We start from the raw sequence: 19690 nt of genomic DNA, 5'->3' as shown, positions 1-19690 counted from the left end.
CAACAAACAACGGGATTTAAAAAATAAATAAATACACCTCGTTAAAGTAGAGTCATTGACGATTGTTTGTTCCAAGTTTCATCAAAATCTGCCGACATTCATATTTTTCGGAGAAACGTGGTCATGTACCTTAAAAAAACATATTATAAAAGAAGTAGTTCCCGAATTTTGCAAATACTGACATAAACAGAAATTACGATATGACAAATTGAAATAAAATGATTCATCTGACGTCACTGCCTGACGGCCAGGTGGTGAAAAGATAGCCAGATGTTAACGTAGATGTCCTAAAAGTTCAATTTTGATGTACTGTACTTAACAGATTCCCCCACCTACTGTGGAGCGGAGCCGTATTGAAGACCATGTTGGACATACTCCAACTTCTTGCCAGGTCACTAGAAGCAGTGAGTACCTTCTTCAGTATTATACATGTATTAGAAAGATAGTGTAAAATAATTTTGTTATGAGTCAAGTTTTCATGGCACGATTGATGAGATTTTTTTCATAAATCTATGTTACGCGGCCCTACTGCCCCAATTCTTTTAACGTTTTGGAAATTAAACAAAATAATCCATCTTGAAAAAATATTTCAATCCCTTTATGCTTGATAACACTGCCAAACAGTCTGATATCTTTATTTTTTATCACCTACCGTATGCATTTTCAGTAGTATTTTATCATTAAAATATCTAAAACTTTATCAAATTGTATAGTTAACTGGCACAAAACCAAAAATCATTATTTAACTTCTTTCACCTAGACAATATATTTCAAAAGTAAAATAAAAAGTAAATATCTTGACTCAGGTGCTATGTTATGTAATGAACATTGGTCTGTGATGAATGATTTTGTGTGTCTCCTACAGGACCCCCACCAGCATGCCCCAGAGTTCCAGGTTCCGAGGACAGACTACATCCTCCGTGTCAAGGACAACATGGTCGATAGAGAGGTAATGACTTATTTGCGAGTTTTAAAAACATTAGTGTTTAAGATCGTCTTAAGAGTGATTGATGTTATCTGTTGTCTGTCTTTTGTCCAGCATAAGTGTACATTTTTACTGAAAATGACAAAAACGATTTGTTTTTAGCTCACCTGTCACGTAGTGACAAGGTGAGCTTTTGTGATCACTCTTCGTCCGTCGTCCGTCCGTCCGTCCGTCCGTCCGTCCGTCCGTTCACAATTGCTTGTGAACACAATAGAGGTCACAATTTTGACCTAATCTTATGAAACTTGGTCAGACTGATCATCTCTATAAAATCTAGGTCAAGTTCGATATTGGGTCATCCACGGTCAATAATTAGGTCACTAGGTCAATTATTAGAAAAACCTTGTGAACACAATAGAGGTCACAATTTTAGCCTAATCTCAATGCAACTTGGTCAGAATGATCATCTCTATAAAATGTAGGTCAAGTTCGATATTGGGTCATCCGCGGTCAACAACTAGGTCACTAGGTCAATTAGTACAAAAACCTTGTGAACACAATAGAGGTCACAATTTTAGCCTAATCTCAATGCAAGTTGGTCAGAATAATCATCTCTATAAAATCTAGGTCAAGTTCGATATTGGGTCATCCGCAGTCAATAACTAGGTCACTAGGTCAATTATTAGAAAAACCTTGTGAACACAACAGAGGTCACAATTTTGACCTAATCTTTATGAAACTTTGTCAGACTGATCATCTCTATGAAATCTAGGTCAAGTTCGATATTGGGTCATCTGGGGTCAAAAACTAGGTCAGTAGGTCAATTAGTAGAAATACCTTGTGAACACATTAGAGGTCACAATTTTAGCCTAATCTCAATGCAACTTGGTCAGAATGATCATCTCTATAAAATCTAGGTCAAGTTCGATATTGGGTCATCCGCGGTCAATAACTAGGTCACTAGGTCAATTAGTAGAAAAACCTTGTGAACACAATAGAGGTCACAATTTTAGCCTAATCTCAATGCAAATTGGTCAGAATGATCATCGCTGTAAAATGTAGGTCAAGTTTGATATTGGGTCATTCACGGTCAATAACAAGGTCACTAGGTCAATTAGTACAAAAACCTTGTGAACACAATAGAGGTCACAATTTTAGCCTAATCTCAATGCAACTTGGTCAGAATGATTATCTCTATAAAATCTAGGTCAAGTTCGATATTGGGTCATCCGCGGTCAATAACTAGGTCACTAGGTCAATTAGTACAAAAACCTTGTGAACACAATAGAGGTCACACTTTTAGGCTAATCTTAATGCAACTAGGTCAGAATGATCATCTCTATAAAATCTGGGTCAAGTTCGATATTGGGTCATACGCAGTCAATAACTAGGTCACTAGGTCAATTATTAGAAAAACCTTGTGAACAAAATAGAGGTCACAATTTTAGCCTTATCTTAATGAAACTTGGTCAGAATGACCATCTTAACATAAGCTAGGTCAAGTTCCATATTGGGTCAACCCAGGTCAAAAACTAGGTCACTAGGTCAATTAGTAGAAAAACCTTGTGAACACAATAGAGGTCACAATTTTAGCCTAATCTCAATGCAACTTGGTCAGAATGATCATCTCTATAAAATGTAGGTCAAGGTCGATATTGGGTCATCCGCGGTCAACAACTAGGTCACTAGGTCAATTAGTACAAAAACCTTGTGAACACAATAGAGGTCACAATTTTAGCCTAATCTCAATGCAAGTTGGTCAGAATAATCATCTCTATAAAATCTAGGTCAAGTTCGATATTGGGTCATCCGCAGTCAATAACTAGGTCACTAGGTCAATTATTAGAAAAACCTTGTGAACACAACAGAGGTCACAATTTTGACCTAATCTTTATGAAACTTGGTCAGACTGATCATCTCTATGAAATCTAGGTCAAGTTCGATATTGGGTCATCTGGGGTCAAAAACTAGGTCAGTAGGTCAATTAGTAGAAATACCTTGTGAACACATTAGAGGTCACAATTTTAGCCTAATCTCAATGCAACTTGGTCAGAATGATCATCTCTATAAAATTTAGGTCAAGTTCGATATTGGGTCATCCGTGGTCAATAACTAGGTCACTAGGTCAATTAGTAGAAAAACCTTGTGAACACAATAGAGGTCACAATTTTAGCCTAATCTCAATGCAACTTGGTCAGAATGATCATCGCTATAAAATGTAGGTCAAGTTTGATATTGGGTCATTCACGGTCAATAACTAGGTCACTAGGTCAATTAGTACAAAAACCTTGTGAACAAAATAGAGGTCACAATTTTAGCCTAATCTCAATGCAACTTGGTCAGAATGATCATCTCTATAAAATCTAGGTCAAGTTCGATATTGGGTTATCTGTGGTCAATAACTAGGTCACTAGGTCAATTAGTACAAAAACCTTGTGAACACAATAGAGGTCACAATTTTAGGCTAATCTTAATGCAACTTGGTCAGAATGATCATCTCTATAAAATCTGGGTCAAGTTCGATATTGGGTCATACGCGGTCAATAACTAGGTCACTAGGTCAATTATTAGAAAAACCTTGTGAACAAAATAGAGGTCACAATTTTAGCCTTATCTTAATGAAACTTGGTCAGAATGATCATCTTAACATAAGCTAGGTCAAGTTCCATATTGGGTCAACCCAGGTCAAAAACTAGGTCACTAGGTCAATTAGCAGAAAACTTTGTGAATATAATAGAGGTCACAATTTTAGGCTTAACTCAATTCAACTTGGTCAGAATGATCATCTCTAGAAAAATATAGGTCAAGTTCGATGACCGAAATTGCCTAAATGTTTCTGGTCCACTGCATAACATGGCGGCGCAGCTAAAAATAGAAAAAGTTTTAAACGACATCTTTTCAGAAATCGATGATCAGATTTTGATTAGACTTAACATAAATGTTCCTTGGGTGGTCCTTAACCAAAATCTATCAAATGGGTCCATTCCGCTGCACAACATGGCCGCCAAGACTAAAAAATGGAAAAACCTTTAAACAACTTCATCAAAAACCAATAATCTTATCTCAGTAAACTTGACAGAAATGTTCCTTTGGTGGTCCTTGTTAACTCAAATTGCCCAAACCGTTCTGGTCCGCTGCACAACATGGGCATCAGAGCTAAAAATAGAAAAATCTTTAAATGACTTTTCTTCAGAAACCGATGATTGTATTTCTATTTAACTTGGCGAAAATGTTTGTTAGGTGGCCTTTGCTTGAGCCTGTAGGCCAGTGCAGCACAGGCACTGATGTGCCTCTTGTTTGCAAAAATCTTAAAAATATGTCACCAATGTGCTACTATTCAATATAATTTCATGTTCTCATTTGCAATTGGCTGACTACTATTGAACGTTTCACATTTGTACTCAACAGTATGTGCAGTCTACACAAATAATAGTGTACATATTTGTACATTTTTGTTAGCCTATCTGTCTGTCATAGTTACCTTGGCACAAGAATACTATTACTGACACATTTAAAACATTCAAAAACGAAAGAACTTAGAGCTCAGTTGTTTCCTGGAAAAAGTAAAAATGTTGTCACCAACTACATTGTGTCTGCATTGATGTTATCATTGTCATTATTGATGTAGTTCCCATTCACTTACAATTGTGACCATCACCTTCATGTTACCTTGACGTTAAAAGTCCAGTGTTAGAACTGTTAATGCCCTCAGTATTTGCAGCTAATACCAATCCCTATTCAACAAAACATTTCTTCATATCATTCCCTTGAACCCATCTTTTCCATCATACTTTTCAAGGTTTGTTCCCACAACTTTTTGATGCATTCTGTTGATTTTGAAGATGTTTGTTTTTATAGAAAATTTGGCACAAGTAAATGTTTAATAAACACATTAATAAAACCCTTTGAAGATGTTGTTTGTATTTTGTTTGCTCATTAATATACTATGACAACTTCCATTCATTCATGATTGTTAATAACAAAGTAAACTTGTCGCCTGGTGGCATTCATTAATTACTAACAATTAAGGAAGAACCAGTAACTCAAAATATTGATGCATTGCAATCCTGAAAGTCCCAATAGTATGGATCGATGGCAGGTAAGCGATACAGGGCCACCATGGCCCTATGGTTAGCTCACCTGTCACGCAGTGACATAATGAGCTTTTGTGACCGCTTGATGTACGTCGTTCGTCAACATTTTGCTTCGAACAACATCTCCTTAACCCCTTGGCCAATCATGATGAAACTTGGCAGGGATGTTCCTTGCATGAAGCTCTACCAAAGTTGTTCAAAGACATGGATTCCATGCGAAACTCTGGTTGCCATGGTAACCGATAAGAAAAACTTAAAAAAAATTCTCCTCCAAAACCACAAGGCATAGGGCTTTGATATTTGATATGTAGCATCACCTAATGGACCTCTACCAAGATTGTTCAAATTATGCCCCTGGGGTCAAAAATGACCCCGCCCCGGGTCACGTGGTTTACATAGACTTAGATATGGAAAACTTAACAAATCTTCTCCAAAACTAGAAGTCCTAGGGCTTTGATATTTGGCATGTATAATTACTTTATGGACATCTACCAAGATTGTTCTAATTATGCCTCTGGAGTGATAAGAGGCCCTGCCCGGGGGTCGCAAGTTTTACATAGGCTTATTTAGTGAAAACTTAAAATCTTGTCTAAAACCACAAGGCCTAGGCATTTGATATATGGTATGTAGCTTTACCTTGTGGTTCTCTACCGAGATTATTCAAATTATGCCCCTGAAGTGATAAGAGGCCCCACCTAGGGGGTCACAAGTTTTACATAGGCTTATATAAGGAAAGTGTTTAAAAATCTTCTTGTCTGAAAATGCAAGGCCTACGCATTCAATATTTGGTATGTATCATAACCAAGTGGTCCTCTACCAAGATTGTTCAATTTATGCCCCTGGGGAGAAGAGGCCCTATCCTGGGGGGAGTCACAAGTTTTGCATAGGCTTATATAGAACAAAAAACTTCTTGTCTAAACCAACAAGACATTGGCATTTTATATGTGGCATAACCTAGTGGCCCGCTACCAAGATTGTTCAATTTGTGCACCTGTGGTGAAAAGAGGCCTCACCCTGGGGGTCACAAGTTTTACATAGGCTTATATAAGGAAAGTGTTTAAAAATCTTCTTGTCTGAAAATGCAAGGCCTACGCATTCAATATTTGGTATGTATCATAACCAAGTGGTCCTCTACCAAGATTGTTCAATTTATGCCCCTGGGGAGAAGAGGCCCTATCCTGGGGGGAGTCACAAGTTTTGCATAGGCTTATATAGAACAAAAAACTTCTTGTCTAAACCAACAAGACATTGGCATTTTATATGTGGCATAACCTAGTGGCCCGCTACCAAGATTGTTCAATTTGTGCACCTGTGGTGAAAAGAGGCCTCACCCTGGGTGTCACAAGTTTAACATAGGCTTATATAGGAAAAAACTTTAAAATTTTCTTGTCTGAAGCCACAAGGACTAGGTCTTAAATATTTGGTTTGAAGCATTGCCTACTGATAGGGTCATGTGGGGTAAAAAACTAGGTCAGTGGGACAAATAAAAGAGTGGCCTCTAGGGGCCATACTTTTCATTGGATCTTTATGATAATAGGTCAGAATGTTCACTTTATTTAGCAAAGCTACAGGTGAGCGATACAGGGCCATCATGGCCCTCTTGTTAGTATTTGTTTCATTTTCCTTCTGTTCCTCTCGAGTTTAGCACTGTGCTTGCCCACAAATAAAGATATAAGTCAAATGAACATTCTTTTACCAATCACTATCCCCTCATATAGAACACAGTGAAGGACTTTGCGGCGCGTAGTGCCCAGATCTTACAGGAGGCTATGAAGTGGGCTCCTCAGGCGACACGCTCTCACCTGATGGAGTACCTGCTAGAGATTGAGAACACGTCACAGGCCCTCTTTCAGCACTCCGGACTCGCGCTCGCCACAGAGAGTGTACTCAACTACGCTGGGTACCACAGGAATGCTGCCGCGCTCGGGGTATGTGTGCCTTGCATATGCTTAAAGTATGATGCATTGTTTGATTAGTGCAATTTTTTTATATCGTAATATACGCTATTGATTTATAGTGCAAGTTAAGGCACTGAAGTTGTATCACAGTATCTTATTCATGCTGTTCTTGTCTAAGTTTTCACTCTCAATGCAAGTAATGGCATGGTCTGTGAAGTTATTTGTGTGATTATAATTATTATGATATGCATGATTTCTTTCATACTGAGTGTATCCCAACATTCACATAGAATAACCAAAGTCATTATTTGTCTCTTTGAAAAATGATTTCATATTTGGTATAGGTTGCAGATGAAAAGGTGATTTTCAGAGTTGGATTTCCATAACATGTTAACTGTTTGAACTGATGAAAGAAATGTTTCATTATTTGAGTTGTCAAAAGATTTTTAACCCTTTTCTAGAAATGATATTTTAAATTTAAAGTTGATGAAATATTTTAAAATGCATTCTTTAAAAGGTAAGTTAAAAGCCTTTGAAAACTTTTCTTTGACAACTGTTCAGAATCTTTTGACATGTATTTGCTAATATCAGTTGACACTGTCTTGTTGTTGCTAACGTAAGACCACTGTTGTTTATTTATGGTGTTGAAATGTTGCCGTTAGCAGGGTGACTCAGAGAGACTGCTTGTTGTAAATGTATGTACACAATTAACATCACCAGTCACATTTGTAATACCCCACCCACAGTAGCATCGCTACCATTCCGAATATTAACTGATTTTAATAATTAAATGAAATATAATTTCTGAAGTGCCGGTGCAAACCAGTACATTGGGTACTTCTTATATCTCAACTGTGGTTCACATTGATTAGTTTGCTTATCTTAAGGTGTTTTCAATTCTCAAATTTGGAATACTAATGTCATCTCCTGAATATTGCCCATATTATAAATTTCCTTTTCATGGATTGTTATCTACCCCCATATTCATACACTACATTCAATGTCACAAGTAATTCTCATTGACATACACTTAAACTCCATCAATTCTCTCAAAACCCATGATATAAGCATGCATTAATTTAAATCTCATAAAATTAAGTTGACACTATATTTATGCAAATGTTTTATTATTTCACAAATTAGTCACTTCTTTTTATTCGGGATATGGGCAAAAAAATATCACCTCTGTCTTGACCTATTAACCATAGTACCAATTACCAAATTCCAGAAAATGATATTAATGCAAAATATTCCCATGGTAACAGTTGTTGAACATTTGGATAGCAATCAAATATCTATTCAATTTGAGTTTGTTTGTTTTTTCGTTGTTGTTGCTTTGTTCATTTTTGTCATTGTGAAAGGGGACTGTGTAAGCTATCTTGTTTAAAACTTTTTTTATAGCACTTGTTTGTTTTGTCAAATAATATCCAAAATTGTGCAGTTGGAGGTTTTATATTAAACTGTACATTAACAGATAGCTTCATAATTCTTCTCTCAGAATACAATTGTTTTAGGCTTAACTATTTGAAGAATAAGGAGAGCTATACTACTCACCCTAGCATCAGAGTTGGGATTGGCGTCACACCTTGGATAAAGTTTTGCATGTTACCACCTTTAAGTCATTATCAAAGAAAATACATCATGTATTGCATTGAAACTTATAACAATGTGTTCCCAACTATCCAACCTACTTTATTGATGAAGTAAGATAACACTATGTTGAATATAATGCAAAATATAGGTCTTCATTATTCAACTTAATAAAGGTTAAATTCTGGTTAAGGTTTTGAATGTAAGCACTCATAGTTTAATTTCTCAGCAACTACTTTACGTTTTGCATTGAGACTGTATACAACCAAACTACACCATCCAACCTACCTAAATAACCAGGTTAGATAACTATTAATTGCATTAATTGAAAATTATGGCCCTAGAAATTCTGGTTAAGGATTTACATGCGACCACATTTAAGTCAATATCTCAGCAACTTCTGGATGTATTTCATTGAGACTTTATTCAACGGTTTCCAACCATCTAGCCTACTTGAATAACCATGTAAGATAACTATATCTTTCATATAATATAAATTTTGCCATTTTATTATTAGATTTTTTAATTTTGGTTAAGGTTTTGCATGTAAGCACAATATAGTCAATAAACTGCCAGCAACTACTTAATATATTGCATTGAAACTTCATACAATGAAGTATTATAAATCTGTCTTGCATATAATGCAAAGTTTGCCCTTTTATTTTTTGACTTAGAAATTTTGGTTAAGGTTTTGCATTTAATCTAATTTTGCAGTGATCCATGCAAGTTTCAGCAAAACTTAAAAGCAGCGTTATAGTCAAGCTTGCTGTCTCTCTGACAGCGCTTGTTGTCTTCTGTAACCATCCTTGCCCGTGTATTACAGACTTCTACACTAGAACGGCGCCCGAAATGTGTGACCACAGACAGTTCCAGTTTCATGGCCAACCTGAGTCTACGCAGCAGGTTCATGGGAGAGGTAAGTCAGCCTGACTTTAAATTGAGTCCCATTGGCAAGCTCATTGAAAATGTGTGCAGGTGTGATTCGACAATAAACTTCTACAGGAGTTTAATAAATTTTGAAAGTTGGATAACAAAAGTTTAGTCAATATCATTCCATGGAATAACATTAATTCATTAAAGTTTTGTACATGCATGAATACATTTCAGATTTCTGGAATGAGAAGCATCTGTAGAGATGAAGAGCTTGTCAAGCTCCTGTGCGACAGACTGGAAGTGGCATGCAAACAGACTGGTTTGTACTCTTGTCTGCTAACCTTCTATGTAAAAGAGTAATAAAGATTTTCAGAATGTACAGATATTTCACACATATATTAATCTTTCCAGTGCTGTCTTGAAATATTTATCTGGTATATCAAAGAAATTACTCTCTTAACCCTTTCAAATGCATAAAACTTGAATGGTGATCATTTGTGATGTACATGTATTCCTCAGTAAGGAAGCAGAGATTTCTTAAGTTACACATCCCTGGAGGTAAGGATGGACCACTCAATGTAATCAGCATACACACTAGAGTCCTGGATTTCAGTTTTATTTATTTTAATCTTGAATGACCTTTGTTTTCATTTTGGAAATGTCTTTCATCATTGATCTTTTGTTTTGGTTCATTCTTTGGTTATAAAAAAGGTAAAACTAACACACTGAACGTCACAATGCCTAATAATGTAGTTATGTTCATATATATTGTCAATTAACAATTTGGGAAGCATGTCTTGTCACATCAGAGCTGGATGAAGGTGAAATGTGGACAACAGCTTTTTAACACAGAGCATTTAGTTGTTTGCTATGCATGATAGGATATAAACACTCTGGCCCCAAGTTCTTAAAACTGCTTTTAAAAGTCCCTTAGAACAGGATTAGATAAGCTCACTATTTTTTTATTTTCAATAATTTGCGTAATATTTACTTCTTTAAAAGTTTTAATACTTTAGGTAGGAATCATCTTTACTCCCTATAATCACAATGAACCATTTTTCATTTATCAAAATTGAATTTGGGGCCAGGTGTTTAGACATCAGTACTGAAATGATATTATTAGATCATGCTCAAGTTGGTATTAATATCTGTCAGGCTGAAATTGCTCTAAAATGGTTGAAAGTTTATAATATTAGATATAATTGTCTAGTTTCATAGTTTTAAAGTCTCACGAAATCAAATATGTTTGATTAATCTAAATATGATTAAAATGTACATCTAATTTTTGGTTGAAAGTGCTACTTAAAGATACGGAGTTGTATAAGTGAAATAACAGTCAGCAGGCAATTATGTGTATTTGGTAGGAAGGGAGGGGTTTGAAGGGAGGGGTTTAATTCCTTGCCAGAGTGTTCTGATTATTGTAACCCATCTGATATAAAGTGTCTGCTTTTTGAATGGAAGTCACAGTGGTAGTTTATTATGGTTCGTACAAAAGCTCTACAGTTTCATTCGCTTTCTACCAATGAAATGCCTGTCAACCTTTCTGCGCTAAATAAAATAAACTAGCAGGAAGCGAGAATTGTTTTCTGTTCTACACATTTCTGTACTAAAAAGTAAGCTCATATAGTACTTCAATAAATCTGTTCCGTAATTAAAGTGTAAATTAAAATACATCTCTGATAGTTCAAGTTTAAATCTCACAAAAAATGGTTATTTTTCTGGTTCTTTCTTTTTTAAACAAGAGTGGCTTAGATCTTTCCCCGGTTCTTTCTCTTTTATTCTCTCCCCATGCTACTTTGTTAAGGGTAACAATTGTTCAAGATGTCTCTTCCTTGTGTATGCAGTAAGTTTTCTTCATTGACAAATATGAAGTTATAACATTATATAAATCCCTCTCTCTTGATTGATTTATATTTATTCAGGTTAAAACTCAATACACAGTTGAACACCGTTAATCAGAAATTGTAGGGACGCAAAAAATTATTTCGGAATAGCAATATTTCGGATTAACAATTATAAGACAATGACAGCGTTGGCGAATTATAGATGACATGAAATACTAAGTCGTAAAGATTGCAATGTCGTTTTCATACTTACAATACTATACATTCGGTTTGAGTGATCTTTCGTATATAAAAAAAATGTTAATTTATATGACAAATAATTCTTTGTTAAAACAACATAAAACATTTAAAACAAAATGACAGCACATGTATGCATTTGGAATTGTGCTCCAGTGTCACCTCAAGCCGATGCCTGAGTGCATTCACAGTTTGGTGTGAAAAACTATGAGATGATCAAAATAAGAATTGATAAAAAGGTGTGAAATACCGAATCGGGACCGTATTTTTTACTTTAGAATAGCGATTAATTCGGACTAGCAATTTTGGATTAAAAATTAAAAATTTAGTTAAACAAAGAAGGAGTAAAATCCGGACCAAAAAATAATTTCAAAATAGCGATTATTTCGGATAAATGGTGTTTGGAATAGCGGTGTTCAACTGTAAACTACAGTAGCCTAATACAGTAAATAATGTCATTAGAAAATATAGCGTTCAAGTACTTGAAAATATATCATCATCACAACTTCCTGAAATCTACCGTAAAATGCAGGTAGGATATTTAAATGATTACACAATAATTGGTGCATTTGTGGACTAAGAACTTATAGCTACATTGTTAAGTTTATAACGCAACTTTTGTTTAGTGTGTAATACCCTAGGATGTCTCATGAAAGCCCTGTTGCTTATTTTCAATGAGGTTCTTTTGGCGGATGTCTCATGAAAGCCCTGTTGCTTATTTTTAATGAGGTTCTTTTGGCGGATGTCTCATGAAAGCCCTGTTGCTTATTTTCAATGAGGTTCTTTTGGCGGATGTCTCATGAAAGCCCTGTTGCTTATTTTTAATGAGGTTCTTTTGGCGGATGTCTCATGAAAGCCCTGTTGCTTATTTTCAATGAGGTTCTTTTGGCGGATGTCTCATGAAAGCCCTGTTGCTTACATTGAAGTCAATGTCTTAAAATTTTATAGTCAAATAAAAAGAAATATTTAAGTGTTTTTAACATAAAAATATGTTTATTTTCAATTAATTCAATAAAAATACTGTACTTCAGAAATTTTAAAGTTTTTTATAATTATCTTAATATGAACAATGAAATACTTAAATTAGGAAAGGGACGTAAGTTAGGAAAGGGACTTAAGAGCCTTTATGAATACCAGCCTTTGTCTTGTGTTGTGGTATACTGCACTCTGGTCATTGTTTTTTTGTAATTGAAAAACTTATTATTCAAATTATACAAATAATAATTTAAAGGTTTTATACTATGTTGACTGTTTGTTGTACTTGTGTTAATCATGGTGGCAAATGATGCTTAACAAGGACATTGTGTTTCAGATGGGGAGGAGTGTAAACAGGCCATGTTCCGGGTCAGCTCCCTACTCATAGCCATGAACGGTAGGAACAGGTTTAAAATGTCCTAAGGGCTATTCGAGAAAAACATATAACCCACGGGGGTAAGGCAATTATTTAAATAGTATATGGGTGGGTGTCTTTTTTCACTAATTTGGACTCCGAAAGGGTAAATTTGCTTCTGTAGGGGGTGGTACATTTTAAAAATGCCTTCCCCCCAGGGGTTATATGTTTAAATGGAATAGCCCTGATAGCTAGTACAGTAGGAACAGGTTTTAAATATTCTCATAGCCAGTAATGGTAGGACCAAGCTTTAAATTTCCTCATAGTCATGAATGGTAGGAACAAAATTAAAATATTCTCATGGCCAGTAACAAAAGGAACTAGTTTTTAGCTCGACTATTCGAAGAATAGGTGGGCTATACTACTCGCCCCGGCGTCGGCGTCGGCGTCAGAGTGGGCGTCCGGTTAAAGTTTTAGGGCAAGTTGGGATTTTCACTTATAAGTCCAATACCCTACATTCAATTGACTTAATACTTCACACAGTTGTTCAGGGCCATCACATGATGAGGTTAGATAACTCCATATTATTCTTTACACAGATTATAGCCCCTGATTGACTATGGAACTTAGGTTAAAGTTTTAGGGCAAGTTAGAATATTTATTAATAACTTCTATATCCTTTGTTCAATTGACTTAATACTTCACACAGCTGTTCAGGACCATCACACAATGAGGTTACATAACCCCATATTATCCTAAATGCAAGTTATGGCCCCTGATTGACTTAGGTTAAAGTTTTAGGGCAGGTTAAAGTTTTAGGGCAATTTGGGATTTTCTCTTAAATCTCCAATCCCATTCATTCAATTGACTTAATACTTCACACAGATGTTCAGAGCCATTACATAACGAGGTTAGATAACTCCATATTATCTTTTATACAAATTATGGCCCCTGATTGACTATGGAACTTAGGTTAAAGTTTTAGGGCAGGTTGGGCTATGGTTTAATAACTTCTATACCCTTCATTCAATTGACTTAATACTTCACACAATTGTTTAGGACCATTACCCAATGAGGTTACATAACTCCATATCCTTAATACAAGTTATGGCCCCCTGATTGACTTAGGTCAAAGTTTTAGGCAAGTAAAAGTTAAGGGCAAGTTGGGATTTTAATAAAAAAAAATTTATACCGTTCATTAAATGCACTAAAATTCAAAATTATTTACGACCATCTTACAACAAGAAACATAACTCCTTTTTAAGCCTAAATACAAATTATGGCCCTTGAATTTTTTTATTTATTTTTTATTTTTTAATTTCCTTTGAAAGGCATATTTGTATATTCTTAACCACATTTTCATAATGGGAAATCAAGTTATTTGAATGACTTGCGTCATTGTTTGGGCGGGCTGGTGGGAGGGCAGCATCAAAGTCACCTTATGTATCGAATAATTTTAGTTAGGTTTGACATAAAGTGACCAAACTTGGTATTATTACATCGTTATTGTATTCTAAGTCAGAGCGGCGTAGTCAAGAGCGCTGTCTTACGATGGCTCTTGTTAGTATTATTTAGACCATGAACAGTAGGAACAAATTTTATTAGCTTAGACCATGAAGAGTTGGAACAAGTTTTATTATCTTAATCCATGAACAGTGGAACAAATTTTATTAGCTAATAGACCATGAAGAGTTGGAACAAATTTAATTATCTTAAACCATGTACAGTGTAACAAGTTTTATTATCTTAGACCATGAACAGTAGGAACAAATTTTATTATCTTAGACCATGAAGAGTAGGAACATGTTTTATTAACTTAGACCATAAAGAGTTGGAACAAATTTAATTATCTTAAACCATGAACAGTGGAACAAGTTTTATTATCTTAGACCATGAAGAGCAGGAACAAATTCAATTATCTTAAACCATGAAGAGTAGGAACAAATTTAATTATCTTAAACCATGAAGAGTAGGAACATGTTTTATTATCTTAGACCATGAATATTAGGAACAAGTTTTATTATATTAGGCCATGAATAATAGGAACAAGGTTTAGTATCATAAGACCATGAACAAGACAAAACATGTTTTGATATCCTTATAGCCATGAACAGTAGGAACAAGTTTTTTAATTATTTTCATAGCCAGTAACAATAGGAACAAGTTTTTAATATCCTTATGGCCATGAATGGTAGAAACAAGTTTCGAATATCCTAATGGCTATGAATTGTAAGAAAACGTTTGAAATGGCTTCATAGTGACAAATGATATGAGAGTTTTTAATATTGTCATAGCCATCATTTTAGTGGAAACAAGTTATAGAAAATACCCTGTTTAAGGGAATTCATTGAGCTGAAATCCACTCTACTTTGTACTAGTTTTGTATACAGCAAGTTTTAAACTGAGCAGAAACTTGCAAAACATGATTAAATAGATTAAAAATATTTTGTTTGAGATATTGAATAATATAATACTATGCGACTTATAAACAAAATCCTTCCACCTATTTGCAGATCTGAACAAGGCGTTGTTACATGCAGTGTGCTGGACACCGGTCAAGCACTTCACAGAGATGACCATGAAGGCTGCTGTGGCCTGCTGGGAGTGGATCCTTGCCTCTAAACCACACTGGAGCACAGAGGTAGGGGCGAAGATTGACGGTTGATGTTCTTTTCTTTGGCTACAGAAACTAAAAAAGCTGTTTAAAATTAAAAATGATCTGGAAATAATGCTGTATTCTTAAAATAAAATTAGTGAAGGCTCATCTTTGTTGTTTTATGAGTGTAGAAAACATGTTATTTTTAAGGATTTTTATAAATATTTATCACTTCAATAGACAAGAGGGAGCTGTTGAAGGAAAAAAACAACATATTTTATAAGAAAGCTTTTTACTTTCTACTCAGTTCCTTTGTGAGATGTCTGCTGCCTGGCAGTTGACCATTGACATGAAGCTTGGAATATTCCGGGAGGACCCACCCCGTGTTGACCCCCTCGCCAAGACTGAGGGTCAGGTTCTTCACCCACAGGCTCCCTATGTCGCCCCTCACAATATCTGGACCAAGGTGGGATTTCTATTTCTTAACTGGACGTTTACTTAAAGGACAGTCTTACTGAATTAAGGATTTATTTAGGTATCCTTTATATGAATAGGTTTTCTTTGAGAGCCGAGTAAAAAGCAGTATATTGTATAGATGTAATATGTGACTTATAAGATTTATACATTGTATCTAGTAAATTTTACATGGAATAAATAGATAATCCTTGAGAATGTATGGTTGTTCCAGTTCTTGCAGGAGCGTATGGAGATTGCGAAGTACAGCAGCACCAACCACGTACAGATGTTCGTCACGCTCATCAACAAGTCCCTGCTGCTCACTGTTGGACGCACACCCGCACAGATATCCAGACATCCTGCCTCCCTCGGGCCAAGACTCAGGTTTGTCAACATTTTATATTTTTAAAGTATGTGAGCAGATATGCTGGTTGTAAAAGTCTATCCTTTACATAACATTAATTTTCATTTTGTAGATTGCGTGTATGATTTAAATCATTTTATATGCTTTAAAAGGGTATGTTTATTTTAGAAATTTCAGTTTTCATATTTCAAGGATAGAATATACTATAAGCATAATTCCTACCTGTGGAATAAAAATGGTAAGGAGATTGTTGATTTTAAAGCGAAGGTACACTTTTAACTTTAGCTGCATCTGTTATAATATGGCCTCTGTTTTTATGCATGAAACCCAAGACTAGAATATATATGTGTGTTTTCTAGGTTGTTATCCATGGGCCTGTCACTGCTCCAGGGAGACATGTTACCCAACAACATCAGCAAGGGAGTGCTGCGTGAGAGGGTCTACAACACCGCACTAGACTTCTATGCGTGAGAATGGTTTTTGCACTTAAAATAAATATGGTAGTACAGTACATGTTGTAAAGTAAGTGTGCAAATTTATTTCATGTAAACTGAGTTGCAGCCTAAAATCAATTTGTTAGCGTCTTTGTTTAATGAACAATATTACTGTACATGACTGTGATTTGTCTGCAGATTCCCGTGGACCTAAAGGGGTAGGGACCCCATTTGGTTTCGAAAGTGCCCTCTACCCCCAAAGAACATTGCATGAATGGTTTCAGCCCTTCAGCTGCCAGGTCAATCACATCCCTGAATTAGACATACAATTGGGTGTTTTGGGTGAACTGTTTTCAGAAAGAAATGCAAATTTTACATTTGAGACTGCTGTGACATGATTACAGTTTTGCTCTTTCTTTAGTGGTCCAGTGATTGTGCCCACTCAGCGTGGAATGGAGCTGAGGGAGGATGTCCGCACACTGGTACAGTTCTGGATGCTTGTCCACACAGACAAGAAGTACCTAAACGTTAACATCTTCCCAGCTAGCAGTGAGTACAAAACCAATGGGGTTCCTTTCAGTTGCTATGTCATTGTAATTGAGTCTTTAATTCTGGTGCCTAAGATTTTTTCTGTGTCATAAATACAATTTATCCAATCTTTCTGAAACTTTGTCAGCATGATTTTTAAGCCAGTGTGAATATTGGTCATCTCTTGTAAAAAAAACTAGATCAATAGGTCAAATATCAAGACAAAATTAAAGTTAAAGTTCTTATTTCGTTACTTTAACCATTATTTATTTTACAACGATTGTGAAGGAAGCTATGATAGCCTATATTAAGTTACTCTTGTTGGCACTATGTGGCACGAGAGTGTGGTTTTGAGTTGTGGGGGAAACCGGAGTACCTGGAGAAAACCCACTTGTCTGGCTTGGTGACCAACAACCAAACTCACATGCGGCCAGACCAGGAATCGAACCTGGGTCGCCTTTGTGAGAAGGGAGAGCACTAACCACTGCGCTAACCGGACAACTTATTTCTTTCACAAATTCATCAGTGTTTATCCAATCTTCAAGAAACTCAACTCTATTTCTCAACATGATATTTAGGACAAGTGTGAATATTGTTCATCTCCGGTAAAAATTAGCTTGTTCCAGTGTTAATTTGGGTCAGCAGAATTTTGTTCATACTTATGCATGAAATTAATTGGCTATTATTTATATTTGCCCATATACAAAACCTGGTTTTGTCGCATTGCAGTGTTTTTAGTTCAAAATTAATTATCCCTGATTTAATTTGGTGTATGCATTAACACCTTGTTCATTGACAAAATATCCCTTTATTGGACAATTGAATGGTTGGGTGACAATCAGTGCTTTAATAATTCCTATGTGTTTGTATCAAAGCTGAGTGCAAGCCCATGGATGATAACTCTAGCATGTTGCAGATGGCCATTTTCAGCGCAGACCTCACACAGTATCGCAAGGTGTTTATGAACATCAATGACTTTATTGCTCTTTGTGTGTGTTACAGCTGAACGCGAGCCGATGGAGGATTACTCCAGTGTGAACCAGATGACCATTTCCAGCGCGGACCTGGCACAGTCTCGCAAGTGGCTCATGAACATCAACAGTGGGGCCAGCACCTACTCCAGGAAGAATGCCAGTGGGTAGCACTAGTAGATCATTGTGATGGTGATCATATCAATCTGTTACTCATTCATTGTGATGGTGATCATATCAATCCGTTACTCATTCATTTCCATTGTATCATGTAGCATATGTATAGAAAATATCAATTTCCTATTTGATGTGATTCTATTTGATAAATATTTAAGAAGTAATGGCTTTGAAAGTATTATAAAAAATATGTAAACAAATAAGAGCACAATGATTAACAAAGTGAAAAGCAAAATTGTCATGTTTCTTACATTTTAGTTAATGATAACATTTTCTTATGTTTGGTTTAGTTGCAGCAATGGTGGTTCTTAAAGGTTGTTATTTTCACTTCGTTATAAGCATTTACTGTGCTTCTGGTAATAACAATCAATATGATAGCTTTTCTCTGGTTTAAAAAACAGTATACCTGTAGATGTATTTGGCATAACAGAAAATGAAAGATGACATTTTTGATATACCTTGTTTACATTCTAATGTTGTTCCACACAAGTTCAAAAGCGTTGATTTTAGACTTTGATCTAAAGTCTGATCTATTTAAAAATTTCTTGGCATCAACCAAACAAGCCCTGCTATATAAAATTATTATACCCCAGCCTTGTAAAGTGGGGGCTATATATGAATAACACAGATAGTCATATCCATCCGTTGGTCCGTCCATACATCCAGTGTCTGGGCCATAGGGACCACCATAGCATGAGGATGTGTCCTGCACAAGACTCATGTCCTTGCCTTCCAGGGTCAAGGTCACAGCAACCTTCTCAACTTATGATCTAAAAGGCTTTCTGATAGTTGTTTGTGTCCGGTCAGTATCGTTCTCATTTATGGTTGGATTTTAAAATTGTTTGGCAGAAGTGACCACCATAGCATGAGGATATGTCGTGCACAAGGCCCATGTCCCTATCTTCAAGATCAAAGTCAAAGCAACCTTCTGAACTTAGTATATTTTTCATTATAAGCCTAAATGATAATAGTTTGTGTCCAGTCCATATCTTTTTCATATAATGTTGGATTTTAAAATTATTTGGCCGAAGTGACCACCGTAGCACTAGGTTCCACTTGATTTCTCTAGTTGTTATATCTGGCTGTATTTCCGACACTTTTGCTGGCAGGGGTATTATTGATATGATCAAGCCCGGACAGCATTTTACAGGTGCATGGCTTCCAGATGTGTGCTTATTTCGGCCGCTGTATCGTGGAGTAAATTGTTAAAAACTTTGGGACCTCTATGCTTTTTTAAAATGCACCGTTGTATTGCATGTTTCTGAGATTGTTGCCATTTTCATTACTTGCTTAAATAGATGTTATGTCACCAAATATGCAAAACACCATTTCTAACTGCTTGCTTTGCTCATCAAAGTGAATTTATGAAATTG

At 35.8% G+C, this 19690-nt stretch overlaps 1 protein-coding gene across 4 annotated transcripts in view; it reads left to right on the top strand.

The window, feature by feature from the left end:
- The window catches only part of LOC128231280 (phosphatidylinositol 4-kinase alpha-like), a 60557-nt gene that overhangs the window by 25220 nt on the left and 15647 nt on the right, over positions 1 to 19690 (top strand). For 2 of the 4 annotated variants that reach the window (XM_052943903.1, XM_052943900.1), the window contains 14 exons: positions 323 to 404; positions 866 to 949; positions 6738 to 6947; positions 9331 to 9423; positions 9615 to 9699; positions 9900 to 9938; positions 12774 to 12833; positions 15305 to 15432; positions 15695 to 15853; positions 16076 to 16227; positions 16567 to 16674; positions 17063 to 17190; positions 18172 to 18303; positions 18608 to 18631. In XM_052943903.1, coding sequence (XP_052799863.1) covers positions 323 to 404; positions 866 to 949; positions 6738 to 6947; positions 9331 to 9423; positions 9615 to 9699; positions 9900 to 9938; positions 12774 to 12833; positions 15305 to 15432; positions 15695 to 15853; positions 16076 to 16227; positions 16567 to 16674; positions 17063 to 17190; positions 18172 to 18303; positions 18608 to 18631 — 1484 coding nt within the window. The remainder of the gene's footprint in view (positions 1 to 322; positions 405 to 865; positions 950 to 6737; positions 6948 to 9330; positions 9424 to 9614; positions 9700 to 9899; positions 9939 to 12773; positions 12834 to 15304; positions 15433 to 15694; positions 15854 to 16075; positions 16228 to 16566; positions 16675 to 17062; positions 17191 to 18171; positions 18304 to 18607; positions 18632 to 19690) is intronic. The other 2 variants (XM_052943902.1, XM_052943901.1) reach the window with 2 other exon arrangements.

This window comes from Mya arenaria, chromosome 4 (assembly GCF_026914265.1).
Source record: "Mya arenaria isolate MELC-2E11 chromosome 4, ASM2691426v1".
Taxonomy (NCBI): Eukaryota; Metazoa; Mollusca; class Bivalvia; order Myida; family Myidae; genus Mya; species Mya arenaria.
The sequence above is the reverse complement of the archived record's forward strand: the minus strand, read 5'-3'. Positions and strand labels throughout refer to the sequence as shown.